We start from the raw sequence: 13,820 nt of genomic DNA, 5'->3' as shown, positions 1-13,820 counted from the left end.
TAAAAGTAACTTTAAAAAGTATTCTGTCCACTTGGGAGTCCTAATTTTACCAGTCATAGGAACATTGTTGGGTTTTGATCCCCAAGTGCCTCTTGATGTCTTAACTCATTAGTCCAAGAGTGGCACTCTCCAATCAGGCAGGCATGTGCTAACCTCTCTGCTTAGAAATGCTGTCTGTGGGCATGCGGCTGGAATCTGATCCCAAGCTTGCTGTGTTCAGTGATTGACAGCTGCACTGTGGCCATGGCCTCCAACGACACACCTGAAGGTGTGCGGTACATCTCCTCTAACGTCTGTGGTCCCCATGGGAAGTGCAAGAGCCAGTCGGGAGGCAAATTCACCTGTGACTGTAACAAAGGCTTCACCGGCACCTACTGCCATGAAAGTAAGTCTCCCCTGGGAATTGGGAGCCCTGTGGGTACCAGCTTGGGGAGCATTTGTGTTTGAATTGCTTAGTCAGAAGGTAGACCAGTAAAGGTTTATTTAGGCCCCATTTGGAGGGTAGTAGTCTATTGATGAGCTTCCCAAGATGATTTTGTGATGTTCTGGAATCTTATGGATTTGAGTGGTCCCTCTTTTCTGTAGAGTTTCTTCCCCAGCCAGTTTGTGAGGGTCTTAAAGAAAATGGGAGGAACCTTCTAGAAGTGTCTGCATAGAAAGGTTGGTGGTGTTTCCAGGTGCATTCTCAGGAGGTAGCTGTGAAAGTCACCAGATAATGCTTGATGACACAATGACGTGCCCTTCCCTCCTCAGCAGCTCCTCATTTTCCCTGGCACTTCCTTTCACAGATATTAACGACTGTGAGAGCAACCCCTGTAAAAATGGTGGCACTTGCATCGATGGCGTTAACTCCTACAAGTGTATCTGTAGTGACGGCTGGGAGGGGGCCTACTGTGAAGCCAGTGAGTTTGCTGCTGCTCTGGGGGACAGATGGCTCCAGGGTGAGGGGTGGGGGTGGGTGGGGCGGGACAAGGATGCCACCTTCCCTTGGGAAATCTTTCTTGGCTTCGGTCTTCCTGAGATTTCCATTATGTGGTGGTCATGATGACCTCGTCTCACGTATCTCCTTGGCATTTACTACATCTGCTGGGCAGCAGTGGGGAAGAGCCACTGCTGCGGAATGATAGACACAGATTAGTAGTTAGAGTAAGTGCCTGGAAGGAACCTCTGTAATTTTTGTCCATCTGGATTTTAATTGCCATTGGCATTCCAGAGAATTGTATCCTTCTTCATAACTTGACTTCACTCTTCCTAGCTGGGAACTTCTCGAAAAGGGTGATTATATTGAAGTCCTAGGACAACCCACTTGTTCTTGGAAGGCAGCATAGAAAGCCAAGGTTGGCTCTCACCATAGCAAAGATGCCCCTTATTCTCCTGAATGGACTTGGACTCTCCCTCAGCTGTGTCTCTTTGGTTCTAGACATAAATGATTGTAGCCAGAACCCTTGTCACAACGGGGGTACATGTCGAGACCTGGTCAATGACTTTTATTGTGACTGCAAAAACGGATGGAAAGGAAAGACTTGCCATTCCCGTAAGTGTTGCTGTCAGGGTCCTCCTGTCTTCTGTGGGAGGGAGCTCACCCACAGACACACTCATGCTCTAAGGTCTTCTTTCTTCAGGTGACAGCCAGTGTGACGAGGCCACGTGCAACAATGGTGGTACCTGCTATGATGAAGGAGATGCATTCAAGTGCATGTGTCCTGGTGGCTGGGAAGGAGCGACCTGTAACATAGGTAACCTTCTGCCTTCCGCGGGGTTTGCTCTACTTATCTGCCCTGGGCTTTTGGGACATAATGATCATTTTCTTGGGTGTGGTTCTTGCCCTGTCAGACCACCTTGGATCCTCAGGATCCTTAACCATCTTTTGTCTTATAGCCAGAAACAGTAGTTGCCTGCCAAGCCCCTGTCACAATGGAGGCACCTGTGTGGTCAACGGGGAATCCTTCACCTGTGTCTGCAAAGAAGGCTGGGAGGGGCCTATTTGTACTCAAAGTGAGTGGCCTCCCTTGAACTCTCCCTGAGCTACTGCGGCCTCTCCTTGACACTCCTGGGGACTTGGAATTGAAACCAGAAACACTGCTGTTTGATGTCTGCTTCTGAATCACCTGGGTCCTTGTAATGACTTGATGGGATACAGCCCTGACCTGGCCATGAGAAAGTCACCCGTGAGATAAGTGGGGACAGATGGTTTCTCTGTTCCCAGGGTCTGACCAGCAGCCTGCCTTCTTCCATTCCCACCCCTGCCCTGCCCCGCCCCCCGCCTTGTTCCCTACCAGGGCCTCTTCCTGTGTACATGTGTCCTAAGGCAAATGAAACTGAGTATGGTCCAGGCCTGCTTCCAATTTAGACTAGGTTGTCAACATATCTGACTGGTGTTACATGTGACTTTATCATTCGGGTGTTGTGGAAATAAGTAAATGGTGTTTTTACAGAGGACCCCAAAGTTATTATTTTTCTTTTATTTGCAGATACCAATGACTGCAGCCCTCATCCTTGGTAAGTGTGGCAGCCTTTTGAGCTGGTACTTGGCGGTAAGGTGCATGGGAATCTCCGGGGATGAAGTTGAAAATGTAGGTTCGGATTCAGGAGGTCTGTGGTGGGGCTGTGTGTTTCTAACAAGCTCCCAGGTGACAGTGCCCCGTTGCTCTGTGGGCCACACTTTAATTATCCAGGTTGTGTCTTCATTTAGAGCAATGATTTTCAACCTTGGCCTGCACACGAGAATTACCTGGGGAACTTTTAAAAGTCCCAGTGCATGGGCTGCAAGCAAGACCTAGGAAATTAGATTCTCAGGGGGTGGGACCAAGGCATCAGTATGTTTGAGCTCCACAGTCAGCAGCAGATATGACCTGAAGTGAGAGCTGATGTCTGTGGCAGGCATGGCTTCATATGATGGATGGGTTGTAGACCTGGATGTTGGTAACTAAGGTCGCCTTTCATTTCTTAGTTACAACAGCGGGACCTGTGTGGATGGAGACAACTGGTATCGGTGTGAATGTGCCCCGGGTTTTGCTGGGCCCGACTGTAGGATAAGTGAGTATCACTGTGTCTCATTTTCCTATGGCTTTACTTGTCCATCCTTATCAACATTAAAATCTTTCATCTTTAAGGACAATTACGACCATAGTTCCAATTAATCTCCTTCCTCCAGCTTGGATTTAAATACCCCTGGCTCATGTCCTCCCTGGTCAACCTCTGGGTGGCTCAGCCTTCCTTGTTCTCAGGGAGCCTGCCAGCCATAGAATTTGACAATTGAGCTGTGCAGGAGCCCTGAGGAAAGTGTATGCCTCTCTAATGATTAGCATGAAACTATGGCCAAGCTTTTGTTCAGGAAGGCAGCTGGGTGTCTGGCTTCTATAAATGGTTCTGTAGCGGGTTTGACCAGGCCTCAGAGAAATGAGGAGAATCTAAAATGATAGAAAAACTGAATTCTGAGTTTTTTCCACTTTTAAAAACACTGCCCCCCCCACAAATGCAGAATACTTTGTTGTTGTTCTCCTCAAGTTCTTTGAAATTTTAGTGGAATTTGCAGTCCCACAATCTGTCATGGACTGGACTTCAGTTCTAGATAGGTTATATCTGCTTTGCCTTCTAAATCAGACTTTGGCAAAGGGTGATCTGGGGGCACATCGGTCCCACCTGTTTCTGTAAGTTTTATTGGCACTTGGCTATACTTACTTGCTCTTACCCATTGACTGTACCTACATACAGGGTGCTACCAGACTCCAGTCATTAGGACAGACTTTATGGCCTAATGGAGTTAAAATTTCACTCTGACCCATTTTCAGGGAGCAGTTGCCAGCCTTGCTGTAAACTGCACTGTCAGAAGAGAAAGAACCTGAGGAACTCGCTGCCTCTCTGAAGGCTCTGGCTTTACATGTCAGGGTGGTGGTGGCCTTTGGAGCTCAGAAGCTAATAGAGGCTTTATGAGCAATTAGTGATCTGTTTGTAGCACATGTGGAAATTCACCAAGCTTGTCCTTAGGATTTGGATGCTTGTCAAAGTTTGTGAGAAAACTCTTTCCACTAAAGCCTAAACTTGAACCCATTTCTCCTAGACATCAATGAATGCCAGTCTTCACCTTGTGCCTTTGGGGCCACCTGTGTGGATGAGATCAATGGCTATCAGTGCATCTGCCCTCCAGGACATAGTGGTGCCAAATGTCATGAAGGTAGGTCTGCCAGGGTCTGGCTGCCTATGTGACTATTCACAGTGGGGGTGCCATGTTCAAGGAGGCAGGGAAAAGCAGGAAGGTAGGTGTTGATTTCTGTTGCCACAAAAATCACTGTGTAGCTAAGTTCCCTAAATCCTTAACATGCAGTGGCTTGCGGTGTCCATGTTTTGTGGCTTTTGTAGCAGGATGGGTGAGCAGAGTGAGGCTTCCTGGTCCAGTTCTGGCTGACTGATCATCAGCTATCTGTGAGGCCTGTACTTTTCACCATAGATGGCAGGCACACAGGGGTCAGCTCAACTGTGAAAGCTCTGTTAAAGGGTCTCTCCGGTCACATCTGCTGACACTGCTTTCGAGAAGTGACCAAAAGTGAGCAGTCAGTGGGGATGGCCAGTGCACGTGCCTGACATTGGAGGAGGAGCTGTCATCACGTGGCAGAGGACATGGGTGTAACTGTTTCTTAATAGGGAGGGGGTTAAAAAATGAAGAACCATGATCCAGTCTGTGGAAAAGGAAACTCCTACTTAAGTGTCTCCACCTCTCAGTTTCAGGGAGATCTTGCATCACGATGGGGAGAGTGATACTTGATGGGGCCAAGTGGGATGATGACTGTAACACCTGCCAGTGCCTGAACGGACGGATCGCCTGCTCCAAGGTAGGCCAATGAAAGTTGCTGCAGTTCCCAAGTGTTAATCATGGGTGGACATTCCTGCTGAGCAACCGCTCTCGCTTTCTCCTCCCCAGGTCTGGTGTGGCCCTAGGCCTTGCCGGCTCCACAAAGGGCACAGTGAGTGCCCCAGTGGGCAAAGCTGCATTCCAGTCCTAGATGACCAGTGCTTCGTGCACCCCTGCACCGGTGTGGGCGAGTGTCGATCCTCCAGTCTCCAGCCAGTGAAGACCAAGTGCACATCTGACTCCTATTACCAGGATAATTGTGCAAACATCACTTTCACTTTCAACAAAGAGATGATGTCTCCAGTATGTAACTTCTTTGAGGATGGGAGTGTGTCGGCTTGTTTCAAAATAGTATGGCAAGTTGGGGGGGGTCATCTGCTTCTCTATAGGCAAAAACTTGTCTCTTCGAACGAAGTGAGGCTTGAATCTAGATGATAAAAGCACAAGCTTTTTTCCTTCCATTGTTTTACATGTGTGTTAATGTCTTTGTTTTTTTGTTTTTTTAAAATCATTGTAGGGTCTTACCACTGAGCACATTTGCAGTGAATTGAGGAATTTAAATATTCTGAAGAATGTTTCTGCTGAATATTCTATCTACATAGCCTGTGAGCCTTCCTTGTCTGCAAACAACGAAATACATGTGGCCATTGTGAGTATAAGACGATCTCACTGCTTATTATTGCTTAAGAGGGAGATAAGTTAGGCAACGTCAAGCAGCAATTGCACTGAAAGCATTAGGTATCCTTGGTCTCTGTCATTTCAAATGATGACTGCCATCTGATGTACTTTTTTCTAGTCTGCGGAAGACATCCGGGATGATGGGAACCCTATCAAGGAAATTACTGATAAAATAATAGATCTCGTTAGTAAACGTGATGGAAACAGCTCACTTATTGCTGCTGTTGCAGAAGTCAGAGTTCAGAGGCGTCCCATGAAAAACAGAACAGGTGGGTGTCCATTTGGAACATATCCTTTCCCGGGGGCTGTGAAATTGATTTGACCACCCATTAAAAAAAAAGCCATTAGCTATGAATGATCTGACAGCCACCGCTTGCATCTTAGATGCCCTCTACTGAGAACAGCTCAGTCTACTTGCCCAAGGTCACAAAGCTACGCTGGTATTGGCTGATGAAAGCAGAGAGGTACCCCTGAGCCTTCCCTCCCTCCCTCCAGCATACTGTCTGCACACTATCTTGTTGGCAAGTGCTCATGAAGAACTGTGATCTAAATCTACTGCAAAGCCCTGGGGCAGAGCAGCGTCTGCCCGGAGCTGGGGATGCTGTACAAAGGCAGCTTTGGCTTTTTTACCCTAGCATAGCTGGCCCTGAGCGCTGACAGGCACTCACTGTTCAGGATGATCGGAAACCAGGGCTTCTTACTCTGGGGAATTTTCGTTGTTCACGTTTGCCTTGGGTTTCTGTTGACTCTGAAATCGGCCCTGATCCCGAGGCACCAAAGTAGCCAGACTCCCTGGGACCAGAACTAAACCCCTGTGGTGTGGAGTTGGGAAAGACCATAGGAGTGCCACTCTGTCTGGCTGGTGCCTGTCAAGCTGTGAAGTGACAAACTGTAGCTGCAGTTGTGAAAAGGGACTTGTCCCCAGAGTGCCTCTTAGGAACTGAATACAGGAGAACCACTGTTGGTATTCTTCTGTTCCCATGGTGATAGCTCTTCTTTTTGAGTTAATTGGTCTTTTGCCTATCTTACAGATTTCCTGGTTCCTTTGCTGAGCTCTGTCTTAACAGTGGCTTGGGTCTGCTGCTTGGTGACAGCCTTCTACTGGTGTGTACGGAAGCGGCGGAAGCCCAGCAGCCACACTCATTCTGCCTCCGAGGACAACACCACCAACAATGTACGGGAACAGCTGAACCAGATCAAAAACCCCATTGAGAAACATGGAGCCAACACAGTTCCCATTAAGGATTATGAGAACAAAAACTCAAAAATGTCAAAAATAAGGACACACAACTCTGAAGTGGAGGAGGATGACATGGATAAACACCAGCAGAAAGTCAGGTTTGCCAAACAGCCAGTGTACACACTGGTAGACAGAGAGGAGAAGGCCCCCAGTGGCACACCGACAAAACACCCGAACTGGACAAACAAACAGGACAACAGAGACTTGGAAAGTGCCCAGAGCTTGAACCGGATGGAGTACATCGTATAGCAGACACTGGGCTGCCACCATAGGTAGAGTCTGAGAGCACCCCGGGGCTTGTAGTTTCTTTAAACTGTTGTCGTATTCCAGTCTGAGGCTGTTGACTTAGAATCCTATGTTAATTTAAGTTTCGACAAGCTGGCTTCCACTGGCACTGGGTAGTTTCTGTGGTTAGCTGGGAAATTGAGTGCAGTGCTCACAGCTATGCAAAAACTGGTGGATGTGCCTGGGTGTGCATTCCCCTGCAGCCGACACATTGGGCCTCCAGGAGCTGCCCAGCCCTAGGCCAGGAGCTTCCATTTGTGCCAGCGGTCCTAATGGTGACGCAGCCTTAGGATCATAGTTTTATTTATATTTATTGACTCTTGAGTTGTTTTTGTATATTGGTTTTATGATGACGTACAAGTAGTTCTGTATTTGAAAGTGCCTTTTGCAGCTCAGAACCACAGCAACTATCACAAATGACTTTATTATTTATTTTTTTTATTGTATTTTTGTTGTTGGGGGAGGGGGGCTTTGATGTCAGCAGTTGCTGGTAAAATGAAGAATTTAAAGAGGAAAAATGTGTCAAAAGTAGAATTTTTGTATAGTTATGTAAATAATTCTTTTTTATTAATCACTGTGTATATTTGATTTATTAACTTAATAATCAAGAGCCTTAAAACATCATTCCTTTTTATTTATATGTAATGTGTTTAGAACTGAAGGTTTTTGATAGCGTTGTAAACATACAACTTTTTTTTTTTTTTTTTTGGTGAACTTTTTTCGTTACATGTTGCCTGTAAGCCAAAATTAAGGTGTTTGGAAATAGTAGTTTCTCTTGAAAGGATAAGATAGGCTTCTTCACCTGGGAATACTGATGGAATTTTTTTCCCAAGGTCAGGTGTTTAAACACTTCCTTTATAGCATCACTTTAAGACACATTTTAAGGACTGACTGCGGCAGATTGAGAATTAGTCTAGAAACAGGTTATTTTTTTTCTTTTCCTTTCCTTTTTTTTTCCTGCTTTAGACTTGAAAAGAGACAGGCAGGTGATCTGCTACAGAGCAATTTAAGGGAACAAACTGAACTATGGCTTACTGTAGCCAGAATGTGAGTGGTTGAATCTCATTAAAAAAAATCAAATTAATTGTGTGAAGTTGGAAGCACACCAATCTTACTTTGTAAATTCTGATTTCTTTTCACCATTCGTATATAATACTGAACCACTTGTCGCTTTGATTTCGTTGTTGTTGTCTACTGCATTTAGGGAGTATTCTAATAAGCTAGTTGAATACTTGAACCATAAAATGTCCAGTTAGAGCACTGTTTAGATTTGCCATAGAGTACACTGCCTGCCTTAAGTGAGGAAATCAAAGTGCTATTACCAAGTTCAAGGTCAAAAAGGCTTATAAAACAGAGTCATCTTGGTTCACCCTTGAGACCCAGGAAGATACTTTGTATTGTCCTATTAGTGTTATATGAACATAAGACTGCATCTTTGATGTGTTGTTCCTGGCAATAAATTTTGAAAAGTAATATTTATTAAATTTTTTGTATGAAAACATGGAACAGTGTGGCCTCTTCTGAGCTTACGTAGTTCTTGCTGCCTTTTCCATCTCACTGTTTGGTGCTGGTCATTCCGTCTGATGGAGCATCTGGGTGGGGCCCCGGGTGATGGCACTTTTGAAGGCTTTCAAACAGCAAAGCCTATCTGAGTTCTCAGAAACATCTTGGCGTTGCTGTGAAGGCGGGAGCTGTGGGAGCCCTCGATTCCCTTGTTATTTGACAAGTGTGAATACTGCTTGAATAAATCCCACTGGATTAATGGCTTGTAGTGTGGAGGTGAATTGTTTGGGAGCACGCACAGGGAATGCCCAATGCACTAACAGGGTTTAAACAGTTTGAGATTGGTGTTGGGGTGTAGACGGAGACTTGGTGCTCTCTCATTTTTCTCCTAACTTTTGGGATTAGATTAATAGTGGTACCTTGCTGTCATTAAATACCACACCCTATGACTTTATGTGTGTGCCTATCGTGGAGATTTTCCTTGTCACACAGTAGATGGCCTGTGTCGTTACCACTTTGACCCAGAGAGTGAATGTTGGGCTGCCTCATTATTCAGACCTTTGGTGCTAAGTATCTGACTTTCCAAGAGCTTACTTACTAGACCACACTGCCCTCCATATCTGTAAAGGACAAGAGCTGTAGCCCTTGGTGGCTCCATTGGGCCTTGTCTGTTCCCACACTGCCAGGTTCAGGAAGCTGGCCTCTGGTTCCTCTTCAGCAAGGGATGAGTTGTGAAAGCCACATGGACACATTTCAGCAACTGTGCAGTCACCTGGAATCCCCTGCTTCTGGTTAGGAAGTCAAAGCTTACCTTTGTCCAAATGCTTCCCAGCACCTAGCATTCAAGCCTGTCCATGAGCCCCTGAACTTGTAATGCTATAACACAAACTGGGTGAACCAATGTGGACGAGGCATACTCTGCTGTTTGTGTCCTGGGGAATTTTTCTGTCAAGTCTAGGGAATATTCTCAGGTGGGCAACTCATTCTAGGATGAGTAAAGGGCTTAATCATCCCCGGAGCCACTGTGTAAGAGCAGAAACAATCAAATGCTTCAATGTGTCTAACAGTGCCGGACAGTGTTTTTTTTTTTTTTGGGTGTCTCATTGAGGTACTTCAGGGGGATCCAGATAGTGATGAGTTTAGATTCCCATGACATCTTGCCTTGATGGAGTAGCACTTTGTCATTAATCTCTGCAGGTAGACAGCTGGTTTCTGCAAGGTGGGGTCAGAGAGGGAGAAGTAGGGACCCTATAAGCCAGGAGACAGTCTTGTTAAACAGCCCCAGATCCAAATAGCATTCTGAAGTAATACCTTGTTCTGGTGGTTTGTAAACTTGGATTCTGCAGCACTCTAGAATTCCTTGGATATCTGCCAAGTAGTTCTGTGCCAAGAAAAAAAAATTAATGAGCTTCTGCAGTTCTTCATTCCAGGAGGGAAGTGATCTTGAGATTCATGGGTGTTGTCTTGACGAGCCTTTGGTCCCAACACTGAGTAGTGGGAGTGCATAGGTCAGGCTCCTGTGGGCACGGCTCAAAGCCAGGATTGTGGAGAGAGAAGGAAGCAAAGGAGGCCCGGTTATGCTGAGGTCAGGGGGTGGAGAAGAGATGTTCTCAGCCCTCCTTGAAGCTTTGGGGGAGAAGTTTCAGTCCAGAACCTCGATAGCCCAAATCCTAACATTAGAGTATGCCATGAGACTCCAGAAGAGAATTATCCTGCAGCTGGCCATTCCGCCTGAGAAACTCCCCAGTTTTTAGACAACTGAGGAGTAGGAAGCAGATGGCTACTTTACCTAACTGAAGGCAGGTGAGATTGCCAGGAAGCCCGGCTCCGACTTTGTTCAAGGAACCTCAGGCCCAGACCAAGACCCTACAGGATCAGAACTCACCAAAGTGGGATCTCAGAATCTCTGTTCTCAAGTTTTTACCTCTGTCCCTTCCCCCTTTTGCTTACACACAGTAAAATTTGAGAACAGCTCCACTGAAGTATTAAAGTATACACTCTTCATTAATTACAATGTTTTTCCTCCTTGTTAAATGGAATTAAATAGCCTGGAAGCCAGTTTGTTGCTAAATTACCACCTGACATCATTTTTAAGTAAAATGATTGCACTGCCCCTTAAGCAAGTTGTGGTCTATGTGATTCATCTTTATTAGCTGATCTGAGGGGTCAGTGAGTCAAAGTTAACTTATTTAGTTATATTTCTTTGGTAGAAAGGAGCCAAAGCAGATGTATGGTTTCCCCCTTCCTACATGTTATACCTGCTTGTCTCAAAGTGAGTAAGCTACTAACTATCAGCTGCTTTTAAAGAAAAACCACACAAAAAAATCATCCTGGAGGCCCATCAGGGTTTGAACTTCAGCTGAGCAAAGCTCGATCACTTCCGTTTTGACTGTGTGTTGCTTTCTTGCTTCTACTGGGAATGAGAAACAGGAGTTCAGAGGTTCCCGGGCTGGGAAGACATAAGCACACGGGTTATGGGAAGCCTTCTCCTGCTAATGTGTATTTATACTTTGTAAGCTCTGATTCATCCGAGCATTGGAACACAAATCTGCTTCCTGAGGTTCAGTTTTTAAATAGATAGTTTGCAAAAACAACAATTATTTTTCTTAACATTTTTTTCCCCTCACCACACAAGCAGCTAAACATCCTGGCTCAGACTATGTCAGTCTTTAACAATGCCAACAAATGTCTTGGTTGTCTAAGGTAGAATGGGGCCCCCGAGGCAGTTCTTTGAGGTTCTTGTCCCAGAAGCCTTAAAAACAAAATTTAGAAGTCATTAGGACAATCTGGTTGCATCACTTCAACTTCATGCAGTGTTTCTGGGTGTACTAAAAGTAATGACTTTTCTTTGGTGAGCAATTGCTTTCCGGTGGTCGTGAGAAGGGCAAGCAAGGTTGGGGGTGGGTGCTTGCGGGGCTGTGCCTGTGTGGTTGCCTGGCAGTCAAGGAACCTAACACCTGTATGGCATCCTCTGAGACCATGTCAAAAGGGTGTGGCTCCCTTGCTTTGGATATATATTCTACCTGCACTACTTGCTCTTGCATGCCAGGTACAACCTTTCTGGCATAGAGTGTGTTTCTTTCAAGTCCAAAGCAGCTTTTACAAGTCTCAAATTATGTATCATTATGCACGGGTCCAGTATTAACCTGTGATATGCAAGTCAGGGAAATTATCTTAGAGTTAAAGGCTCTTAAATCCAGTAAAAGCCTTGAGTGGAAGTCTGCCCATAGCCTCCCCAACCCACCCCTCTAAAAATGCCCACACCAGAGTACCAAGGGTTAACTTCTTTATACTCAGAGCAAAACCAGATACCAGCAACATGAAAGTGACAGCTTAGTTTTAAAGTCATGTTGCCCTGGCAGGGTTTGTGTGGTTACTGGTGACTCCAGGGGAGGCACAGGTTTGCAGCTGCCCTTCTAATGACTACTCAGGCAGTGATACTGACTGTCCCCTCTGTGATTAGCATAAGGAGGTTGAAAAACGTCTTTACTTCATCCTCACAGAGACATACAGTTAAAAAGTCTTCATCCCAGAGTCACTGAATGCTAGTATACGCAGTGATCTTCCCAGTCAAAGGATCCCAGAAGGGCAAACTGAGGCCTCAGGAGGTTTGGGGGTTGTTAAAACAGCAACAACCAGGGTTAGAACTTGGAACCCCTCCTTCCTGGGCTGTTTGGTGTGCTTCATCTGGGAACTTACCTGATTTATGTCAGGAACCAGCCTTGGCTGAGATCTCCACAAAGCACTGTGATCAGTGCTAAACAGGAAATAAACACAAAGGCTCATGGGGGCTCCAGGGAAAAGACACTGTGACATACCTGAACTACATTTACCTCGATAGTGGCATCTCTGAGTTGGGAAGCAATAGGTGCTTTCTGAATCACAGATGAAGTCTCAGCCCTTTGGGCTGTTGCTTTGTTCTTGGGAAGTTTCAAACTTCCTCTTCAGGTTCTGCTTCATAGAATTAGAAAATGAATTGCAGGAAAGGGGTCCTGAGAGGAAACACACAGGTCTCCATAGGTTACATCTTTCCCTTGCTTGTATGCGCATGTAGTTCTGTACACACACACACACACACACCTGAAACTTCATGGGCATTTTCAACACTGGTGCCACTACTGAATCTGCCTGCTTCCCCGATGCAAGCCTCCTGTTGGGCTATCTGGTAGTAGCAGTTACACAATTAAGCCTCATCTCATGTTCCCTAAGCATGTCTATCTCATTTGGAAGGCTCCCTCTATATTATAGTAGAAAAATCGTCTTACCATTTAAAATTACTACAATCCAGATTGAGTGAATGAGCCAAAGGTAGCTATGTCCAGCGGGTCACTGATTGCTATAGCTGGCTGCTACAGACATGTAGCAACTGCCAGGTTGCTGCTCTGTTTTCCCTCACCAAAATGCTACTCACTCCCTGTGTTCTCCCACTCAAGCTGGTGAATTAGAATCACCCCCTTGAGTCATCTTTTACCCATCTGTTTGTAATGTGAGTTTGGTCAGACCCTCTCTCTGTACCAGGTATCCAGGAAGGAATGATTTGGATAAACTACATCCTGTCATGAGAAATATAAATCCTCCAAGTTCAAGTTAGAATACTCAAATTCTCCCTATGGCTTTGTAGTGTTGGAAATACATTTTAGAAAATTCATATCACAATGCAGAAGCATAGAGCAAATGTGAATGGCCTACAGGCTTGAATAAAACTAAGGCAACATACCCCTGGGGTAAAGGAAAGGGAGCAGGAAGGGGTGATGGCAAGAGGGTCAGGCCTCATCACGCCCTCCTTTCTCCATCCACACCCAACCAGCTCCAGCTTCCTGTGAGCTCTCATTTGGACAGCACTGGCTGTAGAAGTTACCAGAGAGGTTCTATAATATTTCTTCCAGCACTTCTGCTTCCACACTAGCCTGCCTCGTCATTTGACTGTTACTCTCACCCTCTTGGTGTGCAAGCAGACTTATGCTCAAAGGCAAGAGCTTTTGGGCCAGACTTCTTGATTCCAGTAACAGCTCTTCCATCCACATTTCCACTTTAGGAATTTTCTCCCACTACAGCCTTGTTTCTGTGCTTTCAGTTAGGACTGACTTGGGAGATTTCCAGAATTCTTTGGACCTCCTTGTCATACAGTATTGAAACCACTATAGTAAAAAAAAAAAAAAAAAAAAAAAAAGGCTGCTATTATACTTTCAACTGTGATATGATAAAATTCCATTAAAAGATGAAGGTATTTAGTTAGAGCTACAAGCTGCAGTATCTAGTGGTAGC

The 13,820-nt window shown here is 45.5% G+C and overlaps 1 protein-coding gene across 1 annotated transcript in view; it reads left to right on the top strand.

Moving 5' to 3' along the window:
- Jag1 (jagged canonical Notch ligand 1) overlaps nucleotides 1-8,553 on the top strand; it is a 34,350-nt gene extending 25,797 nt beyond the window's left edge. The window contains exons 14-26 of the mRNA XM_005068689.4: nucleotides 221-385; nucleotides 789-902; nucleotides 1,421-1,534; nucleotides 1,623-1,736; nucleotides 1,879-1,995; nucleotides 2,472-2,499; nucleotides 2,951-3,036; nucleotides 4,061-4,174; nucleotides 4,720-4,829; nucleotides 4,919-5,152; nucleotides 5,367-5,498; nucleotides 5,646-5,796; nucleotides 6,559-8,553. Of these exons, the coding sequence (XP_005068746.1) occupies nucleotides 221-385; nucleotides 789-902; nucleotides 1,421-1,534; nucleotides 1,623-1,736; nucleotides 1,879-1,995; nucleotides 2,472-2,499; nucleotides 2,951-3,036; nucleotides 4,061-4,174; nucleotides 4,720-4,829; nucleotides 4,919-5,152; nucleotides 5,367-5,498; nucleotides 5,646-5,796; nucleotides 6,559-7,016 (1,937 nt within the window). The 3' untranslated portion in view covers nucleotides 7,017-8,553. The remainder of the gene's footprint in view (nucleotides 1-220; nucleotides 386-788; nucleotides 903-1,420; nucleotides 1,535-1,622; nucleotides 1,737-1,878; nucleotides 1,996-2,471; nucleotides 2,500-2,950; nucleotides 3,037-4,060; nucleotides 4,175-4,719; nucleotides 4,830-4,918; nucleotides 5,153-5,366; nucleotides 5,499-5,645; nucleotides 5,797-6,558) is intronic.
- Nucleotides 8,554-13,820: the final 5,267 nt, after the last annotated feature.

Source organism: Mesocricetus auratus, unplaced genomic scaffold (assembly GCF_017639785.1).
Source record: "Mesocricetus auratus isolate SY011 unplaced genomic scaffold, BCM_Maur_2.0 Super-Scaffold_100004, whole genome shotgun sequence".
NCBI classification, from domain to species: domain Eukaryota; kingdom Metazoa; phylum Chordata; class Mammalia; order Rodentia; family Cricetidae; genus Mesocricetus; species Mesocricetus auratus.
The sequence above is the reverse complement of the archived record's forward strand: the minus strand, read 5'-3'. Positions and strand labels throughout refer to the sequence as shown.